The sequence below is a fragment of the Lithobates pipiens genome, unplaced genomic scaffold (genome assembly GCF_037356315.1).
Source record: "Lithobates pipiens isolate NorthernLeopardFrog02 unplaced genomic scaffold, aLitPip1_a1.2 Scaffold_16, whole genome shotgun sequence".
Classification (NCBI taxonomy): Eukaryota; Metazoa; Chordata; class Amphibia; order Anura; family Ranidae; genus Lithobates; species Lithobates pipiens.
In genome coordinates this window covers 451,804,836-451,832,729 of record NW_027507748.1, presented here as the reverse complement: position 1 = coordinate 451,832,729, position 27,894 = coordinate 451,804,836, and the positions used below count along the sequence as shown (strand labels likewise).

The 27,894-nt window shown below is 42.7% G+C and overlaps 1 protein-coding gene across 2 annotated transcripts in view; it reads right to left on the bottom strand.

Moving 5' to 3' along the window:
• Positions 1 to 27,894, bottom strand: part of JADE3 (jade family PHD finger 3) — a 133,134-nt gene that overhangs the window by 70,063 nt on the left and 35,177 nt on the right. Inside the window, exons 2-3 of one of the 2 annotated variants that reach the window (XM_077482803.1) lie at positions 4,335 to 4,394; positions 1,895 to 1,975 (exon numbers count right to left, since the gene is read on the bottom strand). Coding sequence is in view for 1 of the 2 variants with exons in the window: in XM_077482802.1 (XP_077338928.1) it covers positions 4,335 to 4,383 (49 nt within the window). In the remaining variant the exon portion in view is untranslated. The remainder of the gene's footprint in view (positions 1 to 1,894; positions 1,976 to 4,334; positions 4,395 to 27,894) is intronic. The other variant, XM_077482802.1, reaches the window with a different exon arrangement.

The following is a 27,894-nucleotide window of genomic DNA, read 5'->3' as shown; positions in this document are numbered from 1 at the left end:
GGATTTCCAGACCCAGTCTGCTATGATCAAGAAGTACATCTGTCCAGAATCAGACTGGTGCAACCACACAGGGACAAAGTAGGGATATCTATTGAACAATCCATTACGACCGTCCGCCTTAAGGCAATCAAGTGGTTACCGTGTAAACGACACAACCAGGTAAGGAAACATCATATTGTGGGCACTATCTGTAAAGTAGTGTGCTTAACCAAACCGAGGTTGATAAAACATTCAGTGATGTCAGCGTTGACGCTCATTATTGGAAATCCAGATTTAGTATCAGGACTATTTGATCCTAAATTCCATCAATTTATAGTAATGAATAAAGTCACAATGCAAGATTTTAGGGGACCCGGGAAGATGGAAGTCTATAGCCGATATTCAGTCAATGCTATCACCACTTCTTCCGATATGTCAGGCAACTCAACTACGACACTATCTTACATCTTGACCACTTGATCCAATGATAAAGGTTGGGCCTACTGCTTCTGAGCAATTATATGTGTTGGGTCACTAGATGAGGCCTTTCTAGGGCATATTCAGTTTATCAATTCTGTATTGCATAGTCCATCCTATATTACAGCATGGGAAATGGATCTGAACACATCTCTGATAAGCAAAGAGACTTTATTTTTCATTTTATACATAATCATCATCAATTTCGTCTAGAATGCAAGAATCACGATTCAAATTATTAACCTGCTGGTATAGATAACCACAGAAATTACATTGTATGTTCCCAAATGCAGATCCTACTTGCAGGCGCTGCGGAGAAGATAGAAAGAGAACTTTTTCATATAGTCTGGCTATGCCCTAGATTACAGCCTTATTGGCTAAATGTATGCAAGTTGATCAAAGATCTTACTGGTCTATCCCTTGTTAAGAATCCAGGAGCTTGCCCAATTCATCTTAGCCCCCCCTCTCTAAAACCAAACAACAATCAGTGGTAAGGCATTTGTTAAATGCGGCCAGGGTTTGTGTCAGCACATTGGAAATCCTCATCTCCACCTACTGTAGTTCAATGGATTAGAGCAGTAAATGAGATAATGAAGGAACTTACATCATTAAACAGACAGGAAGCCCTAGTCCGCAAAACATGGTCACAATGGATCAATTTTACTATTTCAGAAAGTTGCCAGATGCTTGCTGAAAACGGACCGGGGTCTGTTTAGAAAGTAATACTGTGGAATATGATAATTCAGTGGTAAATGTACTCGGGGAGTGAGGGTGGAGTTTTCTCCTCTTTCTTATTTTTTCCTTCAAGGGGGAGAGTGGGTGGAGGAAGAGGTAATAAGGGGGAATGATTAAAAATGAATGATGTTCTGCAGTGCATCCCCACAAGTGTTATAAACTTAATGTGACTTTTCTCAGAAAGCCTAGAATCAAGCAAACCCATGGACCCCCCATAAAGTCCTCGCGCTCTCCACCTCCTCATCCATCCCCGAGTTATGGAGCACCATAGGTCAACTGGGGTAAGCGACATTAATGATGCAGGAAAATTAAAAAATGTAACCCAAGAGGAAATGGGGGGTGAGGGGGGGAAGAGAAGGATGGAAAGGGAAAGGGATGAACTTTTGCACCTTCGGTTTTAAATGAGAGAAAGAATAGAAGGAAGAAATAAGTAGAGAAGAAAGTGCTAGATCTAGAAATTGGGGCTGGCGCATGTGTGGATGTGTAGTGGGGTTTTACACTGACTCTTGAAGTGGCCGGTACCCTTGCAGCAGGCCTGAGCGAATGCCTCAAGTTTGCATACAAGATAAAATAAATGTATTTATTAATGTTGGTTAAATAGTAGGTAGGTTTATGTATCAATGTATTACATTGGGCCTGGGTATGCCCATTAGACTCTGTTTTGTATTGACATTTTTCTTTGAAACTGAATAAAAATATTGACCAAAAAACAGTTTCAGTTAGGTGTCCGATTTGTCTGCCGCAATATCGCAGTCCCGCTACAAGTCGCTGATCGCCGCCATTACTAGTGAAAAAGAAATAAAAAGTAGTATAGTTTGTAGGCGCTGTAACTTTTGTTGCGAACCAATCAATATACACGTATTGGGATTTTAGCAAAAATATGTAGCAGAATACACATTGGCCTAAATTGATGAAGAAATGTTTTAAAGCTCTATTTGTGGGAGAAAATACATACTTTTTTTGGGGTACAGCATCGCACACCTATGCAATTGTCAGCGATGCAGAGGGGAAGTGCAGCATTGCAAAAAAAAAAAAAAAAAAGTGTGTGTGTGTTATATATATATATATATATATATATATATATATATTTTTCAATATTAAAAGTGTTAAGTCCAAAATATTTTTCCTCTGCCCCTGTTAACTTGAAACAGGCATTTTTACATTTAGAGCCGTCACTGGAATCTTCCAGTGATGACACTTGTCCCTGTGCCAACCATCATAAGAGGATTTCCCTTAGGTTGCACACAGACGATCTAATGTCACAGCTTTTTTTTATATATATTTACATATATTTTTTTATATATTCTGCAAAATATCAGAAATAGTATAGTCCCATTGAGGTGTTAGTCATAAGGCCTTGGGGGTACTTTGGATTGGAATATCTACCACAAACAAAATTTCCCAAATGTCTTTTGTAATGAAGGTGTAGATATAAAAAAAAAAAAAAAACCTAGTGGCCGAAAAAGGGTTAAAACCGCCCGCAAAACGCAGCTGCAGCAGAGCTTTGCCGGCGGCGCCACCCATTTATTTCAATGGGCAGGGGCGCTTTAGGAGCGGTGTATTTACCGCTCCTACAGCGCTGCAAAGAAGCTGCTTGCAAAACTTTTTGTGAAGCCCGGCCAGCACAGCGTCCCAGTGTGAAAGTACTCGGGCTTTCACACTGGGATTGCAGCTGAGGCTTTTTTCAGGCGCTTTACAGATGCTATTTTTTAGCACTAAAGCACCTGAAAGATGCCTCCAGTGTGAAAGGGGTCTTACAGAAGTTCATTTCCCTTCATAGGGGTACATTTCCTCTCACTTCCTGTTGTCTCCCTCTGTTCATAAGTAGGAGTTGTTTGTAAGTCGAGTGTTTGTAACTAGGGGACTGCTTGCACATAGAATTTAAAAGGTATGCATTTTTATTGAACTTTTCCAGCACAAAAAGGTGCCAATAATGGCAGACAATTAATATTCATTTAAATTCTTAATATCAATAAAAAAGTCAAATATGTATATATAGATAGTTGTGCTCAAAAGTTTTCATACCCCGGAAGAAATTTTGACATTAAATTATGAAAATGTGACTGATCATGACCAAAAACTGTCTTTTATTCATTCAAGGATAGTGATCACATGAAGCCATTTATTATCACAGTTTTTTTGGCTCCTTTTAAAATCATAACAGAAATCACCCAAATGGCCCTGATGAAAAATGTACACACCCTGGAATGTTTGGCCTTGGTACAGACACAGAAAGTGGCACACACAAGTTAAAATGGGTTCTAAAAGATTAATTTCCCACATTTGTGGCTTTTTAAATTGCAATTCGTGTCTGTGTATAAATAGTCAATGAGTTTGTTAGCTCGCACATGGATGCACTAAACAGGCTAGATACTAAGCCATTGGGAGCAGAAAAGAACAGTCAAAAGACCTGCGTAACAAGGTAATGACATTTTACAAAGATGGAAAAGGATAAAAAGATATCCAAAGCTTTGAATATGCCAGTCAGTACTGTTCAATCACTTAATAAGAACTGGAAAATTTGGGGATCTCTTGATACCAAAGCCAAGGTCATGTAGATCAAGACTGTTCTTTTCTGCTACCTAATGACTCAGTGTGTAGCCTGCTTAGTGCATCCAAGTGAGAGCTAACAAACTCATTCACTATTTATACACAGACACCAATTGTGATTTAAAAAGCCACAAATGTGAGAAATGAACCTATAATTGCCATTTTAACCTTGTGTGTCTGTACCAAAGATAAGTCGGAAATTCTTGTGAAAGAATCGCAGCATGGCACGAGTGTAAAATCACTCCTGGCTCAAGCCAAAATTTGTTCTCTGAACTTCTACGAACAATCACAAATAGGGCAGCCTTTGGAAATGAATGGACTGCTATATGCGGGACACATTTCCACGTGAGAATCACACAAACAAAAAAAGTGAGCCAAGCGTAGTGTGAATGTGGCCGGCCAAACACGGTTCGAATCTCAGTCGGTTCAGCAAGAACCAGCCTAGGTTAATGGGCAGGCTGAAGGTACTAAGCGGATCGATCAACTTAGATCAACTTTGGCCTGCTATAGCCGCTACAGATAATCACGGTCTTGAGTCCATATGGCTGCTCCCAAGTACAAGTATTGCTTTACTAATTAGGAGAGATACTCACTTTCATTGTCTGAGCTGTCGCTGCTGCTGAGGTGCCTGTGTCGCTTCATCCTGACGCATCCTAAAAAACAAACAAAAAAAATATCATCTGCTGTAAACAGCAATATATATATATTACAACTCTTCATTGGATTTGTACAGCAAATACCTACACACTGTAGACGGGAGGATGTACGTTTCATATCATGGACCGCCACCCATTGCATCTCTTTTTATAAAGTTAGAGAAATAAACCTGTAATTCTACCCCCCCAACTAAATTCAGCACTCTAGATAGCTTTACAAGACTTGAGACATTTTTTAAAGTCCTTTAGATGCACACAGGAAAGCACACCAATTGGACAAATGCAATAATATTATGCTGTCAGCTCTCACACATCAAATACACAGAACAAACCATTCAGGGATACACAATCTGAATTCAGATAAAAAAATAAATTAAAAAAAATAAACAGCTTTGGGGCCCCAAATTGATCAAACAAGTGTTTTTTTCCAGTCAGAGCACACTTACTCGCCAATTAATCAAATCTGAAGAAAATTAGGGGAAAAAATTAATTATTATTAATAATAATAAATAAAAGTTGTTGCCTATAACAACTAATGAAGTTTCACCTTCCATTTCATGCAAAGTAAACAAGGACTAACTGGTTGTTATGGGCAACAACTTCCATGATGAGATCATTTTATGTGCTTCCATTTGATGAATCAGCCAATTAAGAGTTATTGCCAATCTGAAATAGGATTTCTATGGCATTTACAGTTTCACTTGCTTGGCATTTCATATCTACACCTAAAAATGTTAAACAGGGGTTGCCCCAAAAAGTGTTCCAAAGTTTGGTACCATTGGCTAGAGGAGGCATCTGCAGCTACATGGTCATGGAAACGTAGATTATAGATCCACAAATTGTAGTGTGTGTGTGCGCACGCACAGACGTATATACATACAACTTGTTTCCCTCTTTGCCCCTGCATAGGCCTATTCACTTGCCACTTTCCTCTTTATTTGTTTAAGCTTTACAAAAGCTCACTAACGTCTTCACACAAGACCTGAGCTTTAGAGGGCACTGTTGAGGGGTGCCCTGCTAATTTCCCCAGATAGCTGCTATTTCATTATAAAATTGGCATGCTCAATTTCTTTGAAAACCTTTTTTCGGCACACTGTACTCAAAAAGGTTGCCTATCCCTGCTCTAGCCAAAACAGATTGATATGCAAGTGCTTTTAAATGCACATAATGAATTTTGCTTATGTGGAAATGATGCATTGATTCTAAATAAGGTTGTACAGGCATACCTGACTTTTAAGTACACAATGGGGTTTTATTACTGAAGCTGTAAAGTGCAAAATCAAGCTCACGGCTGCATAGAAACCAATCAGCTTCTAACCCCAGCTTGTTCAATTAAGCTTTGGTAATAAAACCTGGAAGCTCATTGATTTCTATGCAGAAGTGAGGCTGATTTTGCACTTTCCAGCTTTAGTAAATAAACCCCATTGTGTACTTAAACATGAGGTATGCCTGTAATAGGTTGGTTGTGGTGGTATAAAACCCCTGAAGATAGCTGCTGACAGTCAGCAGCTCTTTGCTCAGGGAACTGTGAGAGCCGAGCGATCACTCGGTTCATAGTGTAAGAGGCGGCTGATCGATGCTGCATCCAAGTAGGCAAGTATGATTAACAAAACAAATAAATAAACACAGGATTCCCATACTTCTCTTTTAAGGAGGAATATGAGCACTTCGGGACAGGTGAACTGAGGTGGAGAGTCTGAACCTTACTGCCAGAATACCCAGGAGGGTTGTTCCCTATAAGCATGCTCTCCTTTTGTATTGAACAAGCATAGGTCAATTTGATCAGGTGAGTGTAGAACAGTATTTGCACAGGGCACTTTGTGAAGCACCAAGCTTATATGGGCACAGAGCTCTTTATTTGCACAATAAAGCACTTCAGAATGGAGGAATACAGTTTGTGATGGAATTTTGAAAATATGTGACTGTTTTATATTGGTAAAACATTCACTGCACTGAATAATATTTGACTATATTTGATTTTATTTTGTGACAGTGCTGTGGTATAGGTAATTTATGGGGCCAACATGTGACCACTATACAGACCCAGCCACACTTGGTGCATGTACCACAAGGTTTGCAGCCAATGATGGGAAAAAACAGCAGCTTGATTGGGCAATTGAAGCTTGTGGAACAATGGTAAAAGTTTCTGCCGTATTTGATTATGGACTTCCAATGGGCTTTAAGGATTATCCACCATATTTTTTTTGTTAGTGTTCTGTCCCCTATAGGGCCAAGTGCAGGTAGTACTTTGTTCCATGTTGCCAATGGCTTTTTAACCATGGTTATGAGATATGACCTACCCTCTTGCCGCAGCCAATCTGACAACATAGCCGCAGTTTGTCTCAGCAGTGACTTTTCACAGACAAAAACGCAGAGATTGACACATCCCCTCCCTCTACATTTCATCAATACAAGACCAGTCACCCTACACAGGGAAAGAAAGCAGCAGGGATTGGTCTTTAATATAGGAAGCTCCCACGCAAAGGCAACATTTCACAGTTCATTTATACGATCTGCTATAACCTGCATCTTTCCACACTGGATAAAATGAAGGTCGCCACTAGGGCACATAAGAAAATGATTGTGGTCTGTTTATACCACAAAGTTGGTGTGTTGTGTGGTACAGCATGTGAGCATGTCTGGAGTTTTCTGCGTGTCATTGCATTACATTATTGAAGTTAAAATTATTATGAAGTTAATAAAAAGATAAAAAAATAAAAACACATCACGTCACTTCCTGCAAGAGCTCACAGTGACAGTTGCTCTCAAAAGTAAAAAGCTGTGCTTTACTGCACAGGAAGTGTAAACCAAGCCCCACAATGGATCACTGTACAGAGCTGGACAAAATCCAAAAGGAAAGCAAGATTCAGTTATACACAGCCATATACTAGCAGATCTTCAAACATTTGTACAAAAATAATTCTCACTACAATGACATGACAAATGTTCAAAATTGCTTCCAAGTCAAATGGTTTCTACTAGTGTATGACCAGCTTATGGTCCTTTCACCTGGGCTTTCTGATCAGGTCCTCCTGTCAGCTTTTCAGGTGGACCTGAATGGACGCTCCATTCACCCCTATGGAGCGCAGGATGTACGCGGTGACATGTCCGCTGACATCCGATCCTGTCCACGAAATCCAAAACGGATAAAACCCCTATTTTCCATTCGTCTGGAGAATCAGATGGAAAAAAAAAAGAAGGTGGACAGGTGGTCCATTTTCATCCTATCTCCATAGAGGACAGCGGGGCACAGACAAGCCCATGTGAAAGGACATTAAGAATTTACATTTCTTTATTCTACACAGAACCAAACCTGAGGCCCAGTTCACACCATAGAAACACAGTCCAGATGTGTTCCAGATGCTTTTCTGCATGTGCGTTTTTTATGCATTCCAGAGCGTTTTTCCGCCTCTCTTTAAATAAGAATGTGTTTGTGTGTTTTTGATGCCTTTTACAGCGTTCCAGTACAGTCTAGTGCAGGAAAAACGCAGCATGTTCTACTTTTTTCTGGAACTGGAACTGCAAGCACTGGTGTGAACTATGCCATTGAAAACCATATAACCTACTTTCATGCATTTCTGATGCAGAAAAAAATAAAATAAATAAAAAACACGCACTGGACTGCACGTGGCGTGAACTGGCCCCGAGGACAGAACTGAGATAAAGCAGGCAGGCCTTTTTGAAAAATTGACAAAATCATTTACCGAAGCTGCTGTAGTAACGTAACTATAAGACCCCTTTCACACATGCGGACATCCACTTGTGGATGATATATGGACATACATGCAATCCCTATGGGTTGAACATCCGCAGACACCTGATATAGTCCGTCTCCACTATGGTCTGATTCTGCAGACAGAGGAAAACCCTATTTTTCTATCCATCTGCAGAGCGGATCAGATGAACACGGACAGACGGTCTGTGCTCATCCGATCCCCCCATAGAGGAGAGCGGAGATCCGACAGGGTGTTCCCTGCACAGTGTGCAGGGACGGCCCTTTCATCCACTGGCTCAGCGGGGATAAACGGAGCGATCCCCACTGAGCAAGCGGATCATCACAGGGCAGATCATCACGGATCCGTCCCATGTGAAAGGGGCCCAAGACCCCTTTCACACTGGGGCGCTTTGCAGGCGCTATAATGTTAAAAACAGCATCTGTACAGCGCCTTGGAAGAGCCTCTGCTTTGTTTCCAATATAAAAGCCCCAAGGGCTTTCACGCTGGAGAGGTGCGCAGGCAGGACGCAAAAAAAAAAAAGCGGTGAAGGAGTGGTGTATACACTGCTCCTGCCCATTGATATCAATGGGGCAGCATGGCTATAATGCTGGCATAGTGCTGCTGCAGCTATTGCTATGGGCCGAAAAGTGCCACAAAATGGACGGTAAAGAACCACTAAAAATAGTGGTGCTTTACCGCCGACACACCCACTGCCCCAGTGTGAAAGGGGCCTAATAGTATCTTGTATTACCATATTAAACCAAACCAAATGTTATTCCTAATGGGTTTATGTCAAACAAAACAATTTTCCTTTTGTAATTTTACTACAGCAAATTTACTCTCTATTTTTTGCGACCATCTGTTAACGAACCATATTACAAGTACCTCGATCCACACCTACCACCATAAAACTTCACCTGTGCATGTTTGTGCTCAGTCTCCATTTCATAGTTTACAGTTATTGATAGGATTTCTACTACAGCTTTGTAATATGTTTTCAATATGTATGCACTGTGCTTTTTCAACTGTCCACATCACAATGGCCAAACTTAAAGGAGTTGCTTATTTAAATAAAAAATGTAATTAATATAGTCTTATGGTTATTTATTACTTACAATTTAACATTTAGCCTGGAACTGGACAGTTGACAAGTCTACACCCTTTGTGATTGAAACCCTCATGCTCGGAGATCAGAGTACCGCCAACCACAATAGCAAACTGCAGGATACCAATATCGAGTGGAATGTGCTGATGTGAGATTTACAAACCAAGAGACACCGAGTCTGCATCCAGCAGTAACTGATAAATATACATAAAAGCCAGTGTATCCAACAACTTCTGTTAGCATCATACTTACTAACGTATATATGCACAGTACATGCAGATCTGAAGAAGACTTGGAAATCACATTTTAAACCATTTTCTGCAGAGAGGTAGCACAGCATCCCCTGCTCTCCAACACTCACATCAGTGAAGATATGGAATATATATACAGTTACCTGCCGCTAACATTTTATCACAGGGTTTATTGGGTGAGAAGTGTCAGGCGGGTGGTGAGGAAAGAAGAGTTGGGAGAGGGCACATGGGGCAACCTCCTGAAATATATTTTAATATTGGATGTTGGCACAGGGACTGCCCAGCTATTTGCAGATAAAGTGCAATATTTCTGGGGAAAAGTGTTATTTTTAAATGGCTGGCAACCATGGAGGAAATGTGCTTGAATTAAAATGCACAGCTATGTAAAAGTAGAACATTGAAGTAGGTCATTACACCAACAAAAGGGAAGATAAATAACATATTTAGAAATATATAAACAGTCATTTGTATGAAGGTTTTTTTCTTGTCCGAAATTTAGTTTACTTACAAATTTTATCTATCCATAAAGCCTAGTACACAGAGGCCGAATGTCGGACGGCATCGGGCAGATCAATAGAAACTGGACAACATTCAGCTCATGTGTACTCTGCAGTTGGTCCGACAGAAGGGGGGGAGGGGGGTGTATCCGGCTTCTGTCGAAGGGGCATGACCGAAAAAAGGTCTGCTGATCAGCTCCCAATCATATCAGCATTAACTGGAGTGTTCAGGAGGGGGGTGGGGGGGAATCACTTTACAAATGTCAGATAGTGCAGTGGCTCGTCCTGAGCGGTCAGCTTTTTTTTCCGTTTAGCCCTGCTGGATCGAACAAAAATAAATTATGCGCGCTCCCGACTCCCGCAATTGATTTACGAATAGACAAGAATGCCGGACTCGGACCCCCCCCCCCCCCCCCCCGAGTCATTGTATTTGATTGACAGCAGTGGGAGCCAATGGCTGCACTGCTATCAATCTATCCAATAGAGAGCTGGGACCCAGTGGAGAGAGGAACAGTGCACCCCCGAAGAGATGAAGGGGCTCAGGTAAGTAAAACAGGGGGGGGCTGGGGGGCCGGTGACTGCCAGGTGTTTTTTTCACAACCCCTTTAAAAGGTGAAAAACCTCCTGTCCTGCAGCAGTGCCCCTGAGCCCCCAATATACTTACCTGAGCCCCGTAATTCCCACAACAGGAATGAGCATACCAGTTCCAGCCGGTGTCTCGTGTCCTGATTGGCTAGCAGCGCAGCCATTGCCTCCTGCCCCCGTCAATCAAATCCAATGACGTGGGTGCCGGGCTGAGTCCTGCTTTCTATGTGAACAGACTCAGAAGCAGGACACGGGAGCGCGCAGGCACGGGTGTCCACAAAGGGGAGCGCTTCTCCTACGTGGCACTCAAGAAGAGGAGGAGCCCGACATGCTGCTGAGGGACCCCAGAAGAGGAGAATCGGGGCCACTCTGTGCAAAACCAACTGCATAGCGGAAGCATGACACAACCTTTTTTTTTTGTTTTGTTTTTTTTAAACCCCTTTCAACTGGACACATTACAAACCCCTAGGTACAATCTCCTTTAGAATTACCAAACTATGTATAGTGAAGAACTATCTAACCAATTCCATTTGTATGCAAATCAGACTCACCTTTCTACCACAAAGTTGTAAGTATAACAAGGTCATGGGAGCGTCTCCATAAGATAAGCAGAATTTGTAGAGATATGGTCAGATAACAACAAGTATCACCTGTGACTAAACTGGCCCATTGACCTAAATATTGCTGATATATTTCTTTTAATGTAGATCTTTACCTAAAAAAAAAAAAAAAAAAAAAAAATATGTCTGGTCCACAATAAAAGATTATTACCTGCCTGCTCTTTAGAATGTACATTGACCTGTGCATGCGCAACCCAGTGTACATTTTCGGTATTTCTTGGAGCCAAGATTAATTAACTCCAGTGCACATGTGCAGGAGTTGTCACCAAAATGGCCAGATGCCAAAGCTGAAGATGATATCACAGGTGAGGGAGCTCACGCATGTCACATCACTGAAAGTGGCGAGTATAGCAGACCTTTCTTTTGCTTCAAGATCAAAACTTGTATGTGACAACTAAAAAAATAAAATAAAAGTAATTTTTATGTTCAAATAAGCAAAATCAAATCTATCCTGAAAAACGACAGGTGCAGTTTGAATGTTTCCAGCTGTTTTTTACACTGCAACTACTGCATGTTTTAATGTCCAGGTCCAGTTTTGGTTGCCTGTGGTGCATTGGCAGCCCAGTCTTATGATAGGTCAGCCTCTATAATTTCAAAATGACAAACATCATCAAAAAGAATGTTTGCCATCGATAACTGCCACTGCCTAAAAAGTGATAAAATGCCAATGCTATATGTCTTTCAAAGTGCCAAATGTCTGCATTGCGGAAGCTAGCATAGTGCTTAACAATAAATGAAAGGAGCAGCTATAATGGGTAAAACTCAGGTAACACTGCAGAATATGACCGTATAAATACCCAAGTGACAAAATGTTCTGATAAGAAAAGATAATTACGGAGAGCACCTGACCCAGATCTGATCACATAACATGTAGCCCTTCCAAGGGGAGAGTCAAACAAACATTTTTTGCCGGGCAAATGCAGCTTGCTTTTTACATTAGTTTAAGATGCTTTTGATGTCATTCACAATTCACTGACAGATGCATTTACCCTGCGTTCACAACTATGTGTTTTTTAGTGTGTTTTGCAGTTTGCAGAAACCCACTACAGCCCATTTCACATCTATGCGTTTTGCGGCAGGAAGCGTTTTTGGAAAGGGACGGGGACTTTTTTACCATGCTTTGCAGCTAATAGACTTAAACGGAGCTACACCAGAAACACAAATGATGCATTTTTGATGTGTTTTGTGTTTGCTATTTTACCACTGTATATAGCTGGTAGCTAAGCAGGGGAGTGGGAAGCTGGCCGCTGCAGCCTTAGTAACAGATGAGTCCTTAGCTGTTAGCGGGGTTCCCTGCTGAAAGTTGAATGTAAAAACAGTGCATGGCGGGGAACCCGATGCATGTGACCAATGGGTGCGATCGCCACCCACGATCGTGTGCACGAGAGCAGGAACAGGGATTTGTGTCATATGTCCCCCCCACATAAAAAAAAAAAAAAAAAAAACACAACATTTTGGGGATATTATAGCAAAAAAATTAAAATAAATTGAATTTAAAATTGACGCTCTTTTTTCGTTTATAGCGCAAAAAGTAAAAACCACAGAGGTGATCAAATACTACCAAAAGAAATCTCTATTTATGGGGTGGGGGGTGAGGTCAATTTTGTTTGGGTACAGCAATGCACGCCTGCGCAATTCTCAGTTAAACAACGCAGCGCCGTAATCGCAAAAATTGGCCTAGTCATTAAGCAGCCAAATCTTCCGGTCTCTAAGTGGTCAAACAGGACTTTACTGGTCAGTTCTGCGCTGAGAACAAGACCACTGTAAAAAGCTCCTCGGTGTGTAAAAAGTAAACCATACACACGTCAGTGACAGACTGACAGGCAAGGTGAGGTTCTAAAATAATCACGGCATTCTGCTACTGGATTCTTAGGATCTCCGGATTTGTATAGCACTGACTAGAGGCAGACTACAAAAAGTACTATTTTCTGAAAGCAGAGACCCTGGAGGAGAAAATGGTGGTAGTTGCAAGTTTTTTTTGTTGCACAATATTTGTGCGACTATTTATTAAACACATCTTTTTAGGGAAAAAAAATACATAAAATTGATTTAAAGCGATTCTGCACCTTTAAAAAAAATATTAAAAGCCAGCAGCTACAAATATTGCAGCTGCTGACTTTTAATAAATTCACACTTACCTGTCCCAGGGTCCAGTGATGTCGGGTCCAGCCATCCACTGCCAGGGAATCGGGAAGTGAAGCGTTGCGGCTTCACTGCCCGGTTCCCTACTGCGCATGCGCGAGTCGCGCTGCGTGTCTCTGCTGGTCCCCACTGTGTCCTGAGAACTGTGCGTTTCCCACAACACAGGGGGGGGGGGCATCTGCGGCGGTCTTGTCCCGGAAGCGGGTGCAGATACCTGGATTATCCAGGTAACTGCACCCCCCTCCCGCCTGAAAGGTGCCGATTGTGGCACCGGAGGGGGGGGAGGTATCAGATGAGCGGAACTTCCACTTCAGGGTGGAGAACCGCTTTAAGTGCAAAGACACAATATTATATCCATTTTTGGGGGCAAAATAAAAGCTTGTGTTGTATTGAGTAAATAGATAGCAACTGGGATATTTTAAAGATAAATACATTTTTTTTTTTAAATACTTTTTTGGCATCGCAAAAGGGGTAACAAACCCTTTCTGTGACAGAATAGGCAGATGACAGGTCCTCTATATGAAGACATTGAGGGTCTATTAAACCCCCAATGTCTCCCCTGCCCTCCAATGCAGATAATCATGCACAGATCATACACTTTGAGAGGTCCATAAAAGTGAAAGCCCTTCGCCGGCTGTTAAAGCTGGTGCAAAGCTCACAATTGCAATGGCACTTTAACCACTTGTCTACCATATTTATAAATGTACCTTGGTAGACAAGTAGTTAAACTGAACCTGTGCCAAGATCATATATACTAAATAGTTACAAATCGGTAAAATCACTTTAAAAAGGATTTCTCTCTTTTAGAAGCTCATCGGGGGCTCTCCTAAATAAGCAAAACTATTTCACAAGTAGAACTGGCAGCAAGATCCTACATTTTAAAGTGGTACTAAACAATGGGGGTTATTTACTAAAGGAAAACCCATTTTGCAATGCAAGTACACTTGGAAGTAAAGTTGCTGTAGGTCCGAGTAAAATAAAAAAACTGAATTTTAGCTTGCACATTATTGGATGAGAAAATCAGCAGAGCTTCCGCTCATTTCAGATCTACCCCTTAGATTTAGAGCGACTGCACTTCCAAGTACACTTGCAGTGCAAAGTGGATTTGCCTTTCGTAAATAACCCCCAATATCCCTAGTCTCCAAATATAATCAAATCCACACCCACTACTACGAAGCTCCACCAAAAAAGTGGAAGCTCTACTTCTCGGCCTCCTATGTGCAGTAGGGAGATGGCGGCGCCAGCACCCTATAGCCGATTGAATAATTAGCTTGGGTGAAGACACCCGACATGGACAGGTAAGTGCACGGATACTAAAAGTCAGCAGCTGCAGTATTTGTAGCTGCTGACTTAATTTTTTTCTGAAGGAGCCTGGAGTTCCTTTTCAACAGTCTTGTAATCTATTTTTCATGAAAGTGCTTTTTACAGCATTTAAAAATTGCCTCCTTACAATGTCCTCTGTGAGCTCCCGAACCTCTAATTTTCCTCTCACTTCCATTTGTTTGGAATGAGCGGTGCACATTAGCTGCAGTCATAACCACTACAAACCCCATTGTTCACAGTCCATCTTGGAAGTGAGTAAGATAGGGTGACTACGTTCCTACATACAGTGGGGGCCTATGAAGGATAAACACAGCCAACCTCTAACATAGCTCACCCTCTATGAAATCCCAATCACATCCCAAGCATACTACAGTGTTGCTCTGATGGCAGTTTGTTAAAAAAAAACATAAAAAATCATCATCATAGCAAGTACATTGGCGACATACTGCTGTGGCGGCGATCCTATACAATGGCAGGCTAATCTGATATCACTGCCACCAGCCATTTTCTCTGATCGCACCACAGCAGTACTAATGTCACCAGACCAGTGCTGTCAGTCAATATCCCTAATCAGCGCCACACACAGTGTCCCCGATCACTGTGATGCCAGTCCCAGTGTCACCAGACCATCCAGCAACAGCAGTTCTCAACACCGCCACAGTAGTCGCAGTGTGACAATAGCAGTGTAAGTCAGCAACAGTGTCCCTGATCTCCACCACACCACTTCGGTCTTGCCTGTCTGAAATAATCCTGGCCTGTTTACTAATCACATTTCCACCTGGGCCAATTCTTTGCCTGCTTTGTGTACAATAAAAAACAAAAAAAAACAAACACACACTTTCATTTTCTTCCCTGCATTTTCCAAAAACTCTTGGCAAAAAAAAACACATTTTCAACAGACTCACTGTGCCTTTCAGAAAATATCTTGGGAAGTGTTTGCTTTGGGGTAATTGTGTGGGTGTTTCCACTGTTCTGGTGTACCAGGGCCTGTAAAAAATATGATAGTCTGGAAAATAGTTGCGTAATTTATAGGGCTGCAACTATCGATTATTTTCGTAATCGATTAGTTGGCCGATCATTGTTTGGATTAATCGGTTAATAACCTTAAAAAAAAAAAAAAAAAAAAAAAAAAAAGTGGGTCAAATTGATGTTCATTTTCAACCACAGTGACGGGAAAATTTGGAAATAGAAAACTTCTTAGCGAAAGGAATTTTCAGACAGTGTATGCGGTTTTCATTCAGAAATTATTTATTTTAAAAACAGAATGTTAAAAACAAGTGAAAAATTAAAACAAAATTCTTTCATTCAGCGAATGTACAAAGATTTTTGCGTCTGAATATTCTCATCTGAAAATGTATCCATGTGGCCAGCATAAGGCTCGGTACACACCTATGCAGTTTGCTTTTGATCTGTTTCTGCAGTGCTTTTTGCTGTACGTTTTGATTTTTGCGCACGTTGTTTTACTGCAATTTGCATTTTTTTTTTGGGCAGATTAAAAAGAAAAAATTGCTGCAAAAATGCATTACATGCTTTTCTGCAGCTTCTCCACTGAAGTATATTGAACCAATAAAGCACCATTGTGCGTTAAAAGTCCCTGACCCTTTCAGATGTGAACGTGCCCCATAGGAAACTATGTAAATGAACTGTAGTGCATTTCTGCAAAAAGCACCAATAAACATATAGACGTGAACCAGGTCTAAGACGTTTAGTAACATAACGGGGTTAACAAAAACTAAAATTAGCCCTTTATAGTAGTAGGGGAAAAAAAATAAATAAATAAATAAATAAAAAAAAGCAGATCACCACTACGGGGTTTTTTTACTGTAGAACTGTGAAAGTAATATTTACAGTAGCGATTATTTGTTTTTTGTACTATAAAGGGCTCTTTTTATTTCTTTTTAACCCCATTATGTTACTGGCTGATTAATCGTTTATGAAAAAATTTAATTAAAATAGTTGTTTCAGCCCTAGTAATTTATGCTCCTTGAAAGCCCAAAAAAGGTGCTCCTTGGCTTTTTGGACCCTCTTTGCATCTAGGCTGTGAAAAAAATCTCACAAACGTAGTATGCCCATACTCCAGGGGCATAGCAGAATGTGTTCTGGAGTGTAATTCTAAAAATGACTCTGCTTTGTGTGTGAAAAAAAAAAAAAAAAAAATTGTATCAGATTTCTTCATTTTCCAAAATAAAAAAGTGAATTTTAAAATTGAAACTCCAAAAACTAACCATACCTTCTATTAAATACCTTGGACTGTCTACTTTCCAAAAATAAGTCATTTTTGGGGATGGGGGGGGGCGCATTACTGTCCTGCTTTTCAGAGCCTCAAGAAACGAGAAAAGGGGTCATTACATCAGGACTGATTTAATTTTCAAATGCGCGCGCACACACACACAGTGCATCCGAATAGTATTCACAGCGCTTCCACATTATGCCTTATTCCAAAATGGATTAAATTCATTATTTTCCTCAAAATTCTACAAACAATATCCAATGACAACATTAAAGAAGTTTAAAATCTTTGCAAACTTATTAAAAAAAAATAATAATCACCACATGTACACAAGTATTCACAGCCTTTGTTCAATACCTTGTTGAAAAACCTTTGGCACAAATTATAGCCTCAGGTCTTTTTGAGTATGGTGCTAAAAGCTTGGCACACCCGTTTTTGGGCAGTTTCTCGCATTCATCTTTGCAGGACCTCTCAATCATGTTGGATGGGGAGCGTCGGTGCACAGCCATTTTCAGATTTCTCCAGAGATGTTCAATCAGGTTCAAGTCTGGGCCATTTAAGGACATTCACAGAGTTGTCCCTTAGCCACTCCTTTGTTATCTTGGCTGTGTGCTTAGGGTTGTTGTCCTGTTGGAAGATGAACCTTCGCCCCAGTCTGAGGTCCAGAGCGCTCAGGAGCATGTACATTGCTGCATTTATCTTTCTCTCGATCCTAACTAGCCTCCCAGGTCCTGCCGCTGAAAAAAAACACTATCAGCATGATGCTGCCACCACCATACTTCACTGTAGGGATGGTTATGGTTAGTGGAGCGCTGCAGAGATGGTTGTTCTTCTGGAAGGTTCTCCTCTCTCCCCAGAGAAACACTCTGACAAAGCTCCGGCAACCATCGTGTTCTTGGTCACCTCCCTGACTAAAGTCCTGATCACTGATCGCTCAGTTTGGCCAGGTGGCTTGCTCTAGGAAGAGTCCTGGTGGTTCCAAACTTCTTCCACTTAAGGAAGATGGAGGCCATTGTGCTTATTGGGACCTTCAATGCTGCAGAAATGTTTCTGTACCCTTCCCCAGATTTGTACCTCAAAAGAATCCTGTCTCGGAGCCTCAGTTTTTCTGCTCTGACATGCACTGTTAACTGTAATACCTTATATAGACAGGTGTGTGACATTCCAATCCACTGAATTTACCACAGGTGGACTCCAGTCAAGTTGTAGAAACATATCAAGGATAATCAGCGGAAACAGGATGCACCTGAGCTAAATTTTTGGTGTCATGGCAAAGGCTGTTGATACTTATGTAGATTTGATTTTCTTTGTTTTATTATGTTTAATAAAATTTGCAAAAATGTCAAAAACAAAAAACTTCTTTAACGTTGTCATTATAGGGTGTTCTTTGTAGAATTTTGAGGAAAACAATGAATTTAATCCATTTTGGAATAAGGCTGTAACATAACAAAATGTGGAATAAATGAAGAGATGTGGAATATATATATATATATATATATATATATATATATATATATATATATATATATATATATATATATATATATATATATATATATATAATTTTTTTTTTTTACTCGCTCCATCTCTATAGAGCTGGATATATATGTCTATCGCTATATCCATCTATAGCTAGCTATCTATAGCCAGCTATCCATCTATAGCCAGCTATCCATCTATAGCCAGCTATCCATCTATAGCCAGCTATCCATCTATAGCCATCTATCCATCTATAGCCATCTATCCATCTATAGCCATCTATCCATCTATAGCCATCTATCCATCTATAGCCATCTATCCATCTATAGCCATCTATCAATCTATAGCCATCTATCAATCTATAGCCATCTATCCATCTATAGCAACAGATATATTATATATACACACACAAAATAAAATTACTGCGCTGTCATAAAAATACACATCACATAAATCTTAACAAATTCTGGAATTTACAGCCCTGAACCCAGCTGTGTGCGTTTCTCCACCCCCCCCCCCCCCCCCCCCACCGATAGCAGTGCAGCCTTACAGCCTAGTTGCATGAATGGGCTCACAGACTTATATACTGCTGTGTACAAAATTAGTGCAAAACTATGCACTGTACACAAGAGTTTTATTCACCTGTGTAAATGAGCACTGAAAACCAACTTTAGTTATTACTGTGCCGTGAATTTTGAGAATGAATAACTAAAATAAAAGCAGCTCAAGGTCCACAGTCTGGACACAGGTACACTTTATGTTACCTTAACAGCAACATCTATAGATTTCCAGAAAAGTCACTCATCATTTGGGCTGGATAAGACATTAAAACCACCCAACATGTTTTTCCAAAGGAAAACTATATTCTAAAAACACAACCATATACTCAGATTTTAACAAAAAAAGTAAAAAAAAAAAATAAAAAAAATAAAATAAAAAAAACACATAAAATAACTTAAGTAAAATTCCAGGTTAACTACTACAAAGTAATGTAAAGTCAGGCAAGGTAGAGCCTGAATTCTCCAATAACCCGCTATACAAATCCTGATAATATTTGCATGAATATCCTTTAGCTGTACAGATGGTACAAGGCTGCCTCAAAACTATTTAGATATGTAATGCTAAATACCATTTCAGTAACTGTGAAACCCAGAGATTTGCTTCATTATATGAAAAGATGAAAGAATCCCACAAGCAACTTTCAATAAGGGTCAGAAAAAGTTGTTATTCTAGAATGTTGAGCTACAAATCTCACTGTTACCAAAACCACAGCAATAACCCTGCACAGTATATAGTGTGTCACAAATGTATATATCCATGAATGGAATGATGGCAATACCTTAAAAAGAAAACCTGAACTAATGTGTGGGAAAGGGAGTCGTCAATGCATGATGTGGGGCTGTCTGTACTTATTGAATCACTGAACGGGAGCAAACATACAGAAAACTAAAATCAGAGAAACAAAGCAGCCCCCTGCATCAAAAAAAATAAAAATAAAAAAAAAGTATAAAAAGGACCACATACTGGCAACTTTAGTAAAAACACAGCACATGTGTTATTAAGTAAAGACTCACAGAATTTTTATAGGCAACAGTCATAAGTGATCTTTTTTAGGTCGCCCATGGCTCTCAAATCCACAATTAATGATTTAACAACTTAAAAAAAAAAAAAATCCAGTTTTCAAATAATCTGCATTCAAAAAAGGACAGGCGATGCCTCATCTGTCTTCCAGTGAAGCCAATGGAGTGCAGATTGCACTCATACTGTAAGGGTTAAGTGCTTGTTTTGTCCAGGGTAAAGGAGAAACTTAGAACTCACCCGAACCTTCGCTCCCCCGCGATCCACCAGCGGACATTTTCCGATGGCCTCACGTTTAGAGCAGTTAAGGACACTGCTCAGGGCTTGATGATGTCAGGAATCAAGAAGGTTGGGGTGCAAAAGCAACAAAGGACCAGTCCTGTGTGGAGAGGAGCAAAGGATCGGGCAATCTCCTTTCATCTTTTCCTTGAAGTAGGACGTAGGTAGAAATATAGATACATAAAAGAATGCTAATTTGTCAATGTGTCTTGAACTTTGTTCCCTTAAATAAGGTAGATTTACAGGGGGTGCAGAGCAATATTCCTTCAGAAAAGGGGCCGTAGGCCAAATAAGTTTACTCTGCTAGAGGAACCCGATTTTTGAAAATGACTGTGTATGCAGGTTGAGCCGACATTATTCAATGTGGACAGGTAGCTGGTGGTGGGCAGGAATCTGTAAGTAGACGTTTGAATAGGAACTGAGAGACAGCATCAATTATTAGGACGTACTGTATATAGGGCAAGTATATATAGGTCTGTGGAGGCCTGCATTAAAGTAAACCTGTTGCTTTAACTTACATGAGCAAAAAAAAAAAAAAAAGATTTACTTTAGGAAATCAATTCAACTGATAAGTTTTTAACACTATACAAACAGTCTTCGAGGCTGGGTTCACACTGTTGCAATGCAGGAACCACAGCATTTCCAGTGTGGGCTCCCACATGACATCTGAATCGCAGGCAGTTCACACTGCTCTCTGCGAACCGCTGCGGGTGTCAATATAAAAGTTATGATACCCCCCCAAATCGGTTCACAGAACATAGTGTTAACTGTGGAATCGGATTGCATGGTTGTGGACACCCATACGATCCGATTGCAGTGCCGACATTAAAAAAAAATAAAAAAAAAGAAGGGGGTACTGTACCATTTTGGTGCAAATGCGATTTCAGCCATATAAACTTTATGATTGAATTTGCACGCCACAGACATAACATGTGATGTGCACAGGCATGTGGTGTGAATCACATGTAATGTTTGCCATCACACCAGTGTGAAGCCAGCCTAAAAAAGCCTTTGCACAGACAATGCTTGTAGCGTGCGTCACTGGATGTATGCTTTGGGTCATTATGCTGAAAGATGAAGTTACTCTTCATGTTCAGTTTTCTAGCAGAAGCCTGAAGGTTTTGTGCCAATATTGACTGGTATTTGGAACTGTTCATAATTCCCCCTCTACCTTTACTAAGGCCCCTGTTCCAGCTCAAGAAAATCAGCCCCAAGGAACGATGCTGCCACCATCATGCCGAGTATGGTTTTCTTTTGGTGTTGTACAGTGTTGTTTTGGCACTAAACATCTCTTTTGTAACGATGGCCAAAAAGTTAAACCTTGGTTTCATCAGACCAGAACACATTTTCCCACATGCTTTTGGGAGACTTCAAATGTGTTTTTGCTAAATATAGCCAGGCTTGGATGTTTTTCTTCATAAGAAAAGACTTCCATGTAGTCACCCTACCCCATAGACCAGACATATGAATACCGCAGATTGTTTGTCACATGTAAATCACACAGCCAGTACTTGCCAGATATTCCTGCAGCTCCTTTAATGTTGCTCTAGGCCTCTTGGCAGCCTCCCTAACCAATTTTCTTCTTGTATTTTCAATTTGAGGGGTGTCCAGTTCTTGGTAATGTTACTGTTGTGCCATGGTAGTGTAGCGGTCAGAGGTATAGGAGACCGCAATGCAGGTTTCAAGTACGGGACAGCAGACAAGGAGGCTGAAACAAAAACCGGCTTTATTAAACAGTGAGATATAATGGCCGGAGGAGGAGGATAACAGTATTAACAATTCACAGTAGTTTACAGTAAGGCTAACTGGAATGTGGTACACAAAATGGCTTTCCCGCCAACACATGCACAGTGATACAGGCTACCCTCTTCTAATATGTCCTGCCTGATTCCCGCTTATCGGGACACGTTTCTACAACGTACTATCTCAGTAGGGACTGTACTATTCCCTATCACAATCCAGCACCGGTGCTCACTCACAGTTTGTTAGACAGCTGGAGGGTCCCTTGTCTTGGCCTCCTTCATGAGGCAGGTGAAGTCCAGTTCCTAGTGCTGCAGCTTGCCCGTCTGGGACGGATGGATGAACACAGATGCGGCCCAAAATCACCACAGCTCTCTCTCTCTGCCCGAGATGCCCGATCTTTAGCTGGATACTGCGACTCTTTATCCACACAAAGTCTCCCTCTACTCAGGGCAGACTTGACTTTTCCTCAGCTCCGCACAGGAATCCCTCAGCTGCCCACACACTCCTCACAGTTCTCTCTCACTGCCACTTCCTGTTTCCTCTCCTCTGAAGGGTCGGCAGCAACAGTGACATCTTGTGGCTAAACTGGAAATAGCAGGCTGTATATATTATAGATGGAACACAGTGCAATATAGTTCAGTAATCCTAGGGGCTGACCCCTACATGCCTCCCCGCTTAAAGGTGGCCGTCCTCGGCCTTGCTATATAGTCCATGGGGAAGAAAAGGGTTAAATCAATCTTTAACGGCAGCACAACATTGTTCATAATACATACAGTTAGACCAAATAAACTGATCAGCATTGTACCTGTTTGGTGGAACCCCTGCAGTAGACCTACTAGATCTCCGAAGGTCTTGTCTTTCTGTTAGGACTTGTCCTTCCTCCCTTGGAGCTGGTACTGGTTCTATAACAGGGGCTTCATCACGTGCAGAGTCAGGAACAATCCACCAGTCTTCAATATTATTCCCATCGGAAATGACAAATTCTGAGGAAGGGGCAGGGAGTGGTGTCCTCTGTGCAGGTATCCGATCTTCTGACCGACATGGCCGTAGCATATTCCTATGTAGAACCCTTGAAGCCGACTCCCCATTCTCAACACGAACTTCGTAAACTGGACCATTGGGATACACTCTCTTGATCACTTTGTACGGCTGTACCTCCCAACGCTCACTCAACTTGCCTCTGGGCCGTTTCTCTCGAACCAGCACCCGGTCTCCAGGTTGCAACGGAATCTCTTGGATGGGAGGACGGTCAGTATAAGTCTTTTCTTGCAATCTCTGGCCTACTAACCGGCAGATGGTCTGGAGTCGCTTGCGGTGTTCTTTCACCCATGAGGTGGTTGATCGCTCTATCACATCTTCTGGCTGTTCCAAATTCAATTCGACAATTTCTCGTCCGGCTCTACCGAACAGTAGCATGTATGGGGTATAGCCGGTGGTAGTGTGGACACGATTATTGTAGGCCCAGACTAATTCAGGCAGATAGTCTGGCCAGTGTGTCTTTTTGTCCTCCTCTAAGGTCCTCAGCATCTGAAGCAGAGTCCGATTAAAGCGCTCACAGGCCCCATTCCCTTGGGGATGATATGGAGTTGTCCTGGATTTTCCAATGCCATACAGTCGGTGTAACTCCTCCATCACTTTCCCTTGAAAGCATGCTCCTTGATCTGAGTGAATCCGTTTCGGGCATCCATAGACCCGGATGAAATCTTGACAGATGGCCCGAGCTGCAGACTCAGCCGTCTGGTCCCGAGTTGGAGTGACCACTGCAAACTTGGAGAAGTGGTCAATCATGACCAGGCAGTATTGTGGGCCTCTGGCTGACTGTCCCACGAGGAGATAATCTATCAGCAATACCTCCAGCGGTTCCTTGGTCTGTATGGGCTGTATGGGTGCCCTCTGCTCTGTGCTTTTAGTAAGCTCACACACTCTACACTGTCGGCAGACTTCTTCAACTACGACCTCCAGTCGTGGACAATACACATAACGCTGCAGCCACTGGTAAGTTTTGACTGGCCCGAAATGAGCTCCAAATTCATGAGCTTCCCTGGCTATCTCTAGTGCCAGACTCCTTGGTATGACAACCTGCCATCTTGCCTCCAGATCGGCAGGCTGCTGCCACTTGCGGTATAGAACAGCTCCATGAACCTCTAGTCTGTCCCATTGATGTAGAATTGACTTCATCTCAGCATCAAGATCAGCCCTTTCCTCTCTGTCTGGTTTCCTTTGCCGAGCCACCCAACCTTTTATCTGTCGCAGTCCAATGTCTTCATCTTGTGTTCGCCCCCATTCCTCATTAGTTCTTGCTAATGCCTTAGGCAGGGACCGGGCCTCCCCGCTTGTCTGTGCTGCGACTGCTGGAGGTGTAAACTTGCGGAAGTCTGGAATTTCATCCTCTTCCTTTTGTTCATCAAGCTCTCCCAATGGAGTTTCAAAAGTAACCCTCGACAGACCATCAGCATTGGTATTCTCTGTAGCAGAGCGATAGCGAATTGAGAAGTCATACTTTGCAAGGCGAGCTGCCCAACGTTGCTCCAGGGCTCCCAGTCTAGCAGTATCCAGATGGGCCAGGGGATTGTTATCAGTCCGTACAAAGATTTTAGCCCCTGTAAGGTAACCGGCAAACTTCTCTGTCATGGCCCACACCAGGGCAAGGAGCTCTAGCCGGAAGGAACTATAGTTATGAGGGTTTCGCTCCGTATCCCGCAGGGACCTACTGGCATAGGCAATCACTCTTTCGTGTCCGTCCTGCATCTGTGACAACACTGCCCCGAGTCCGTAGAGACTACCGTCAGTAGATAAGAAGAATGGTTTGTCAAAATCAGCATAAGCCAAGATGGGGGCCGATGTCAGAGCCTCTTTCAAGGTCAGGAAGGCCTCCTCTTGCTTCTGTCCCCAGGGAACACTTTGACTCTTGGATTGCCCAGCAGTTCCTCTCAAAATCTCATTCAGAGGGCCCGCTATCTTTGCATAGTCTTTGATGAACCGCCGGTAGTAACCAGTCAGACCAAGGAAGGCCTTCAACTCACGCAGCGTTCTAGGCTCCGGCCATTGTTGAATGGCAGCCACTTTATTTTGGGATGGCAGCACCCCGTCTTTGGACACCGTATGGCCTAAGTACTCGATCTCCTTCTTGAAGAGATGACACTTCTTTGGCTTTATCTTCAGGCCATGGGCCCGCAGTCGCTCAAGTACCTGTCCTAATCGGGCCAAGTGTTCTTCAAAAGTAGCAGAGTACACTATAATATCATCCAAGTATATCAGGGTAGCTTCAAAATTTAGATCTCCCAGACATTTTTCCATCAGCCTCTGAAAGGTTCCTGGGGCATTAGACAGCCCAAATGGCATCCTATTAAATTCAAACAGACCCATGGGAAGTATGAATGCTGTCTTTTCCTTGTCTTGTTCAGCCACCGGTACCTGCCAGTATCCACTTGCTAAATCCAAGGTGGAGAAGTATTTAGCCCGCCCTAGGGCTGTTAGGGACTCTTCGATGCGAGGCAGAGGATATGAGTCCCGCACTGTGCACGCATTCAATCTCCGGTAATCCACACAAAATCGAATGGTGCCATCCTTCTTCTTGACAAGCACCACTGGGGCTGCCCAGGGACTTTGACTACCCCGAACCACTCCTGAATCGATCATCTGTTTCAGCAATGTCTTCACCTCTTGATACAACTTGGGTGGAATCTGTCGATATCTCTCTCGGCTTGGGGGAGTGTCCCCCGTCGGTATCTCATGTGTGATAGCATCTGTGCAACCAAAGTCATTGGCATTGCGGGCAAACGCAGCTTGATTCTCCCACAGCATGGTTTCAACTGCTCGTAAATGATCCGGACTTAGAGCTTTCACATCTATCTCCATTTGTTCCAAGATGACTGTCCCATTCCATTCTGGGGTCGGTGCCTCTGCAGGCTTTGCAGTAACTGCCAAGGTCCAAGCAGAATTGCCTATCGGAGCTAGAGTCACTTCTCCCTGACTCAGCACTTCTCCCCGATGTAGGTACACGCGAGCCAGTTCCACTCCTGGCACCAGAGAGACTTCCCGTTGTCCAACGTTTACAGCTCTTATGGGTACTCGTCCATTTTGGACTACTGCCAGTGTCCGGGCCACTAGGACATCCTGACCTAACTCTCCCAGGCCTTCAGGCTCAATGATCACCTCCATACCTTCAAGGTTGCGGGAGGTTCCCACGGGCAAAGTCAGTATAGTCTCCCGATCAGGAGGGAGGGTAAGGGTAGCCCTTCCCGGCACTCGAATATTTCCTACAGACTGATGTACTGGGACACTCTTCTGTGTCCCACAAAACCGGATTAACCGTTGAAATGCCTTTTGCGTTGGTTTGTGTGGAGTGGCATTCTTCCAATAGCCCGGCCCCCTTTTAGTGAACATAATTTGATCCAACTCTCGCAGGATATTCATGCCCATTATCACCGGTACATCTTCTTTGAAGGTTTCAGGGACCAGCAGGATACCTTTTTTTCCAACTTCCTGTCCACACAGACGTACATTCATCCATACGACACCTGTGACAGGGATTTGTTGCTGGTTAGCTGCTGTGACCCGGATCAATGTCCCCTGTTCTGGCTTGGCCAGTGCTTGAAAGTAACGGTTGAAATATGACTCAGGCATGGTCGTTACCTGTGATCCGGTGTCCACTAAACAGTTGACTGGAATGCCTTCAAACTCGGCTCTTATGGTGGGACATCCTGCAACCAGGTGTTCGGAGCTGTGCTGAGTGGCCTGACACTCTACTTCCCCCGCAGTGTGCCTCATTACTGCGGGGGCCTGAAGTTTAACGCCGGCTCTGGGCGTCTAGGCAGGTCCCTCCGGCATTCTCTAGCGAAGTGTCCTTTTTCTCCACACCGCCAGCACTGAGCCTCTCTGCGTTGTTCTCTCTGTCTGTGTGCGGGAGGCGCCCGTAGGCCTGGACTGGCCGAGCTCACTGGAGGATATTGAGGGACTCGGTAGGTGGGAATACGTGGGTAAGGATGCTCTGGTGCAGGAACCATCGAGGCAGTCTGATAAGGTTGTTGTTGCCCCAGATATGCAACCTCAGGGGGGTAGCTCAAATCCATCCGTCTCTCTATTTGCGTCAACTTCTCATGCATGAGACCCAGGGAGCTTTGTAGGTCCTGCACCACTCTAACCAGGACCTCTTCATTCTTCGCAACCCCGAGGGAGGCGGTCTGGGTCCGTATCACTCCAGAGGCATAAATTTCTTCTTTACTTCGCTCCACGGCCTCAGCCAATATTTGCCGAAAATTCAGTGTAGGGTCCACTCTGACTCGTTCCCGTAGGGCTTGTCTCAGGTGAGAGCTGTAGAGTCCCAGGATCAATTGTTCCCTCAGTATCCGGTCTGCGGATCCCATGGCGGTTATCCCGTCTGCCTCTTTTTTCTGTATCTCAGCCAGTACTTCCTGTAGAGCCGTTGCATATTGTGAGACCCCTTCATTTTCCTGCTGTACCCGGTAGAAGAACTTTGCCCGGAGGTGGCCCGCACTAGCTGTTTCACCGTATATTTCTTCTAGAAAGCGCACAATCTCTTTCAAGGTACTGCGCGTAGCTTCCGGTTGTAAGCAAACAGTTTTCCGCGCTTCACCCTCCAGGGCAGCCAAAGCAATTTCCACCTGTAGCTCTGGGCTGACATTGTAAATTCTAGCAACGCTCTGTAATCTCGTCACCCAGTCTGACAGTGACATGTTCTGGCCATCAAATTTTGGCAACAAGTTAAAAAGCATGCCCATAGGGAGGGTCCTTGTAGGGGTTCCACCATTACCTAAGGCATTCACATCAACATCAGGTACGTTGCCTTCAGCCGCCTCCATCTCTGTAACCGTACCCTGCTCGCAGCGCCACTTGTAGCGGTCAGAGGTATAGGAGACCGCAATGCAGGTTTCAAGTACGGGACAGCAGACAAGGAGGCTGAAACAAAAACCGGCTTTATTAAACAGT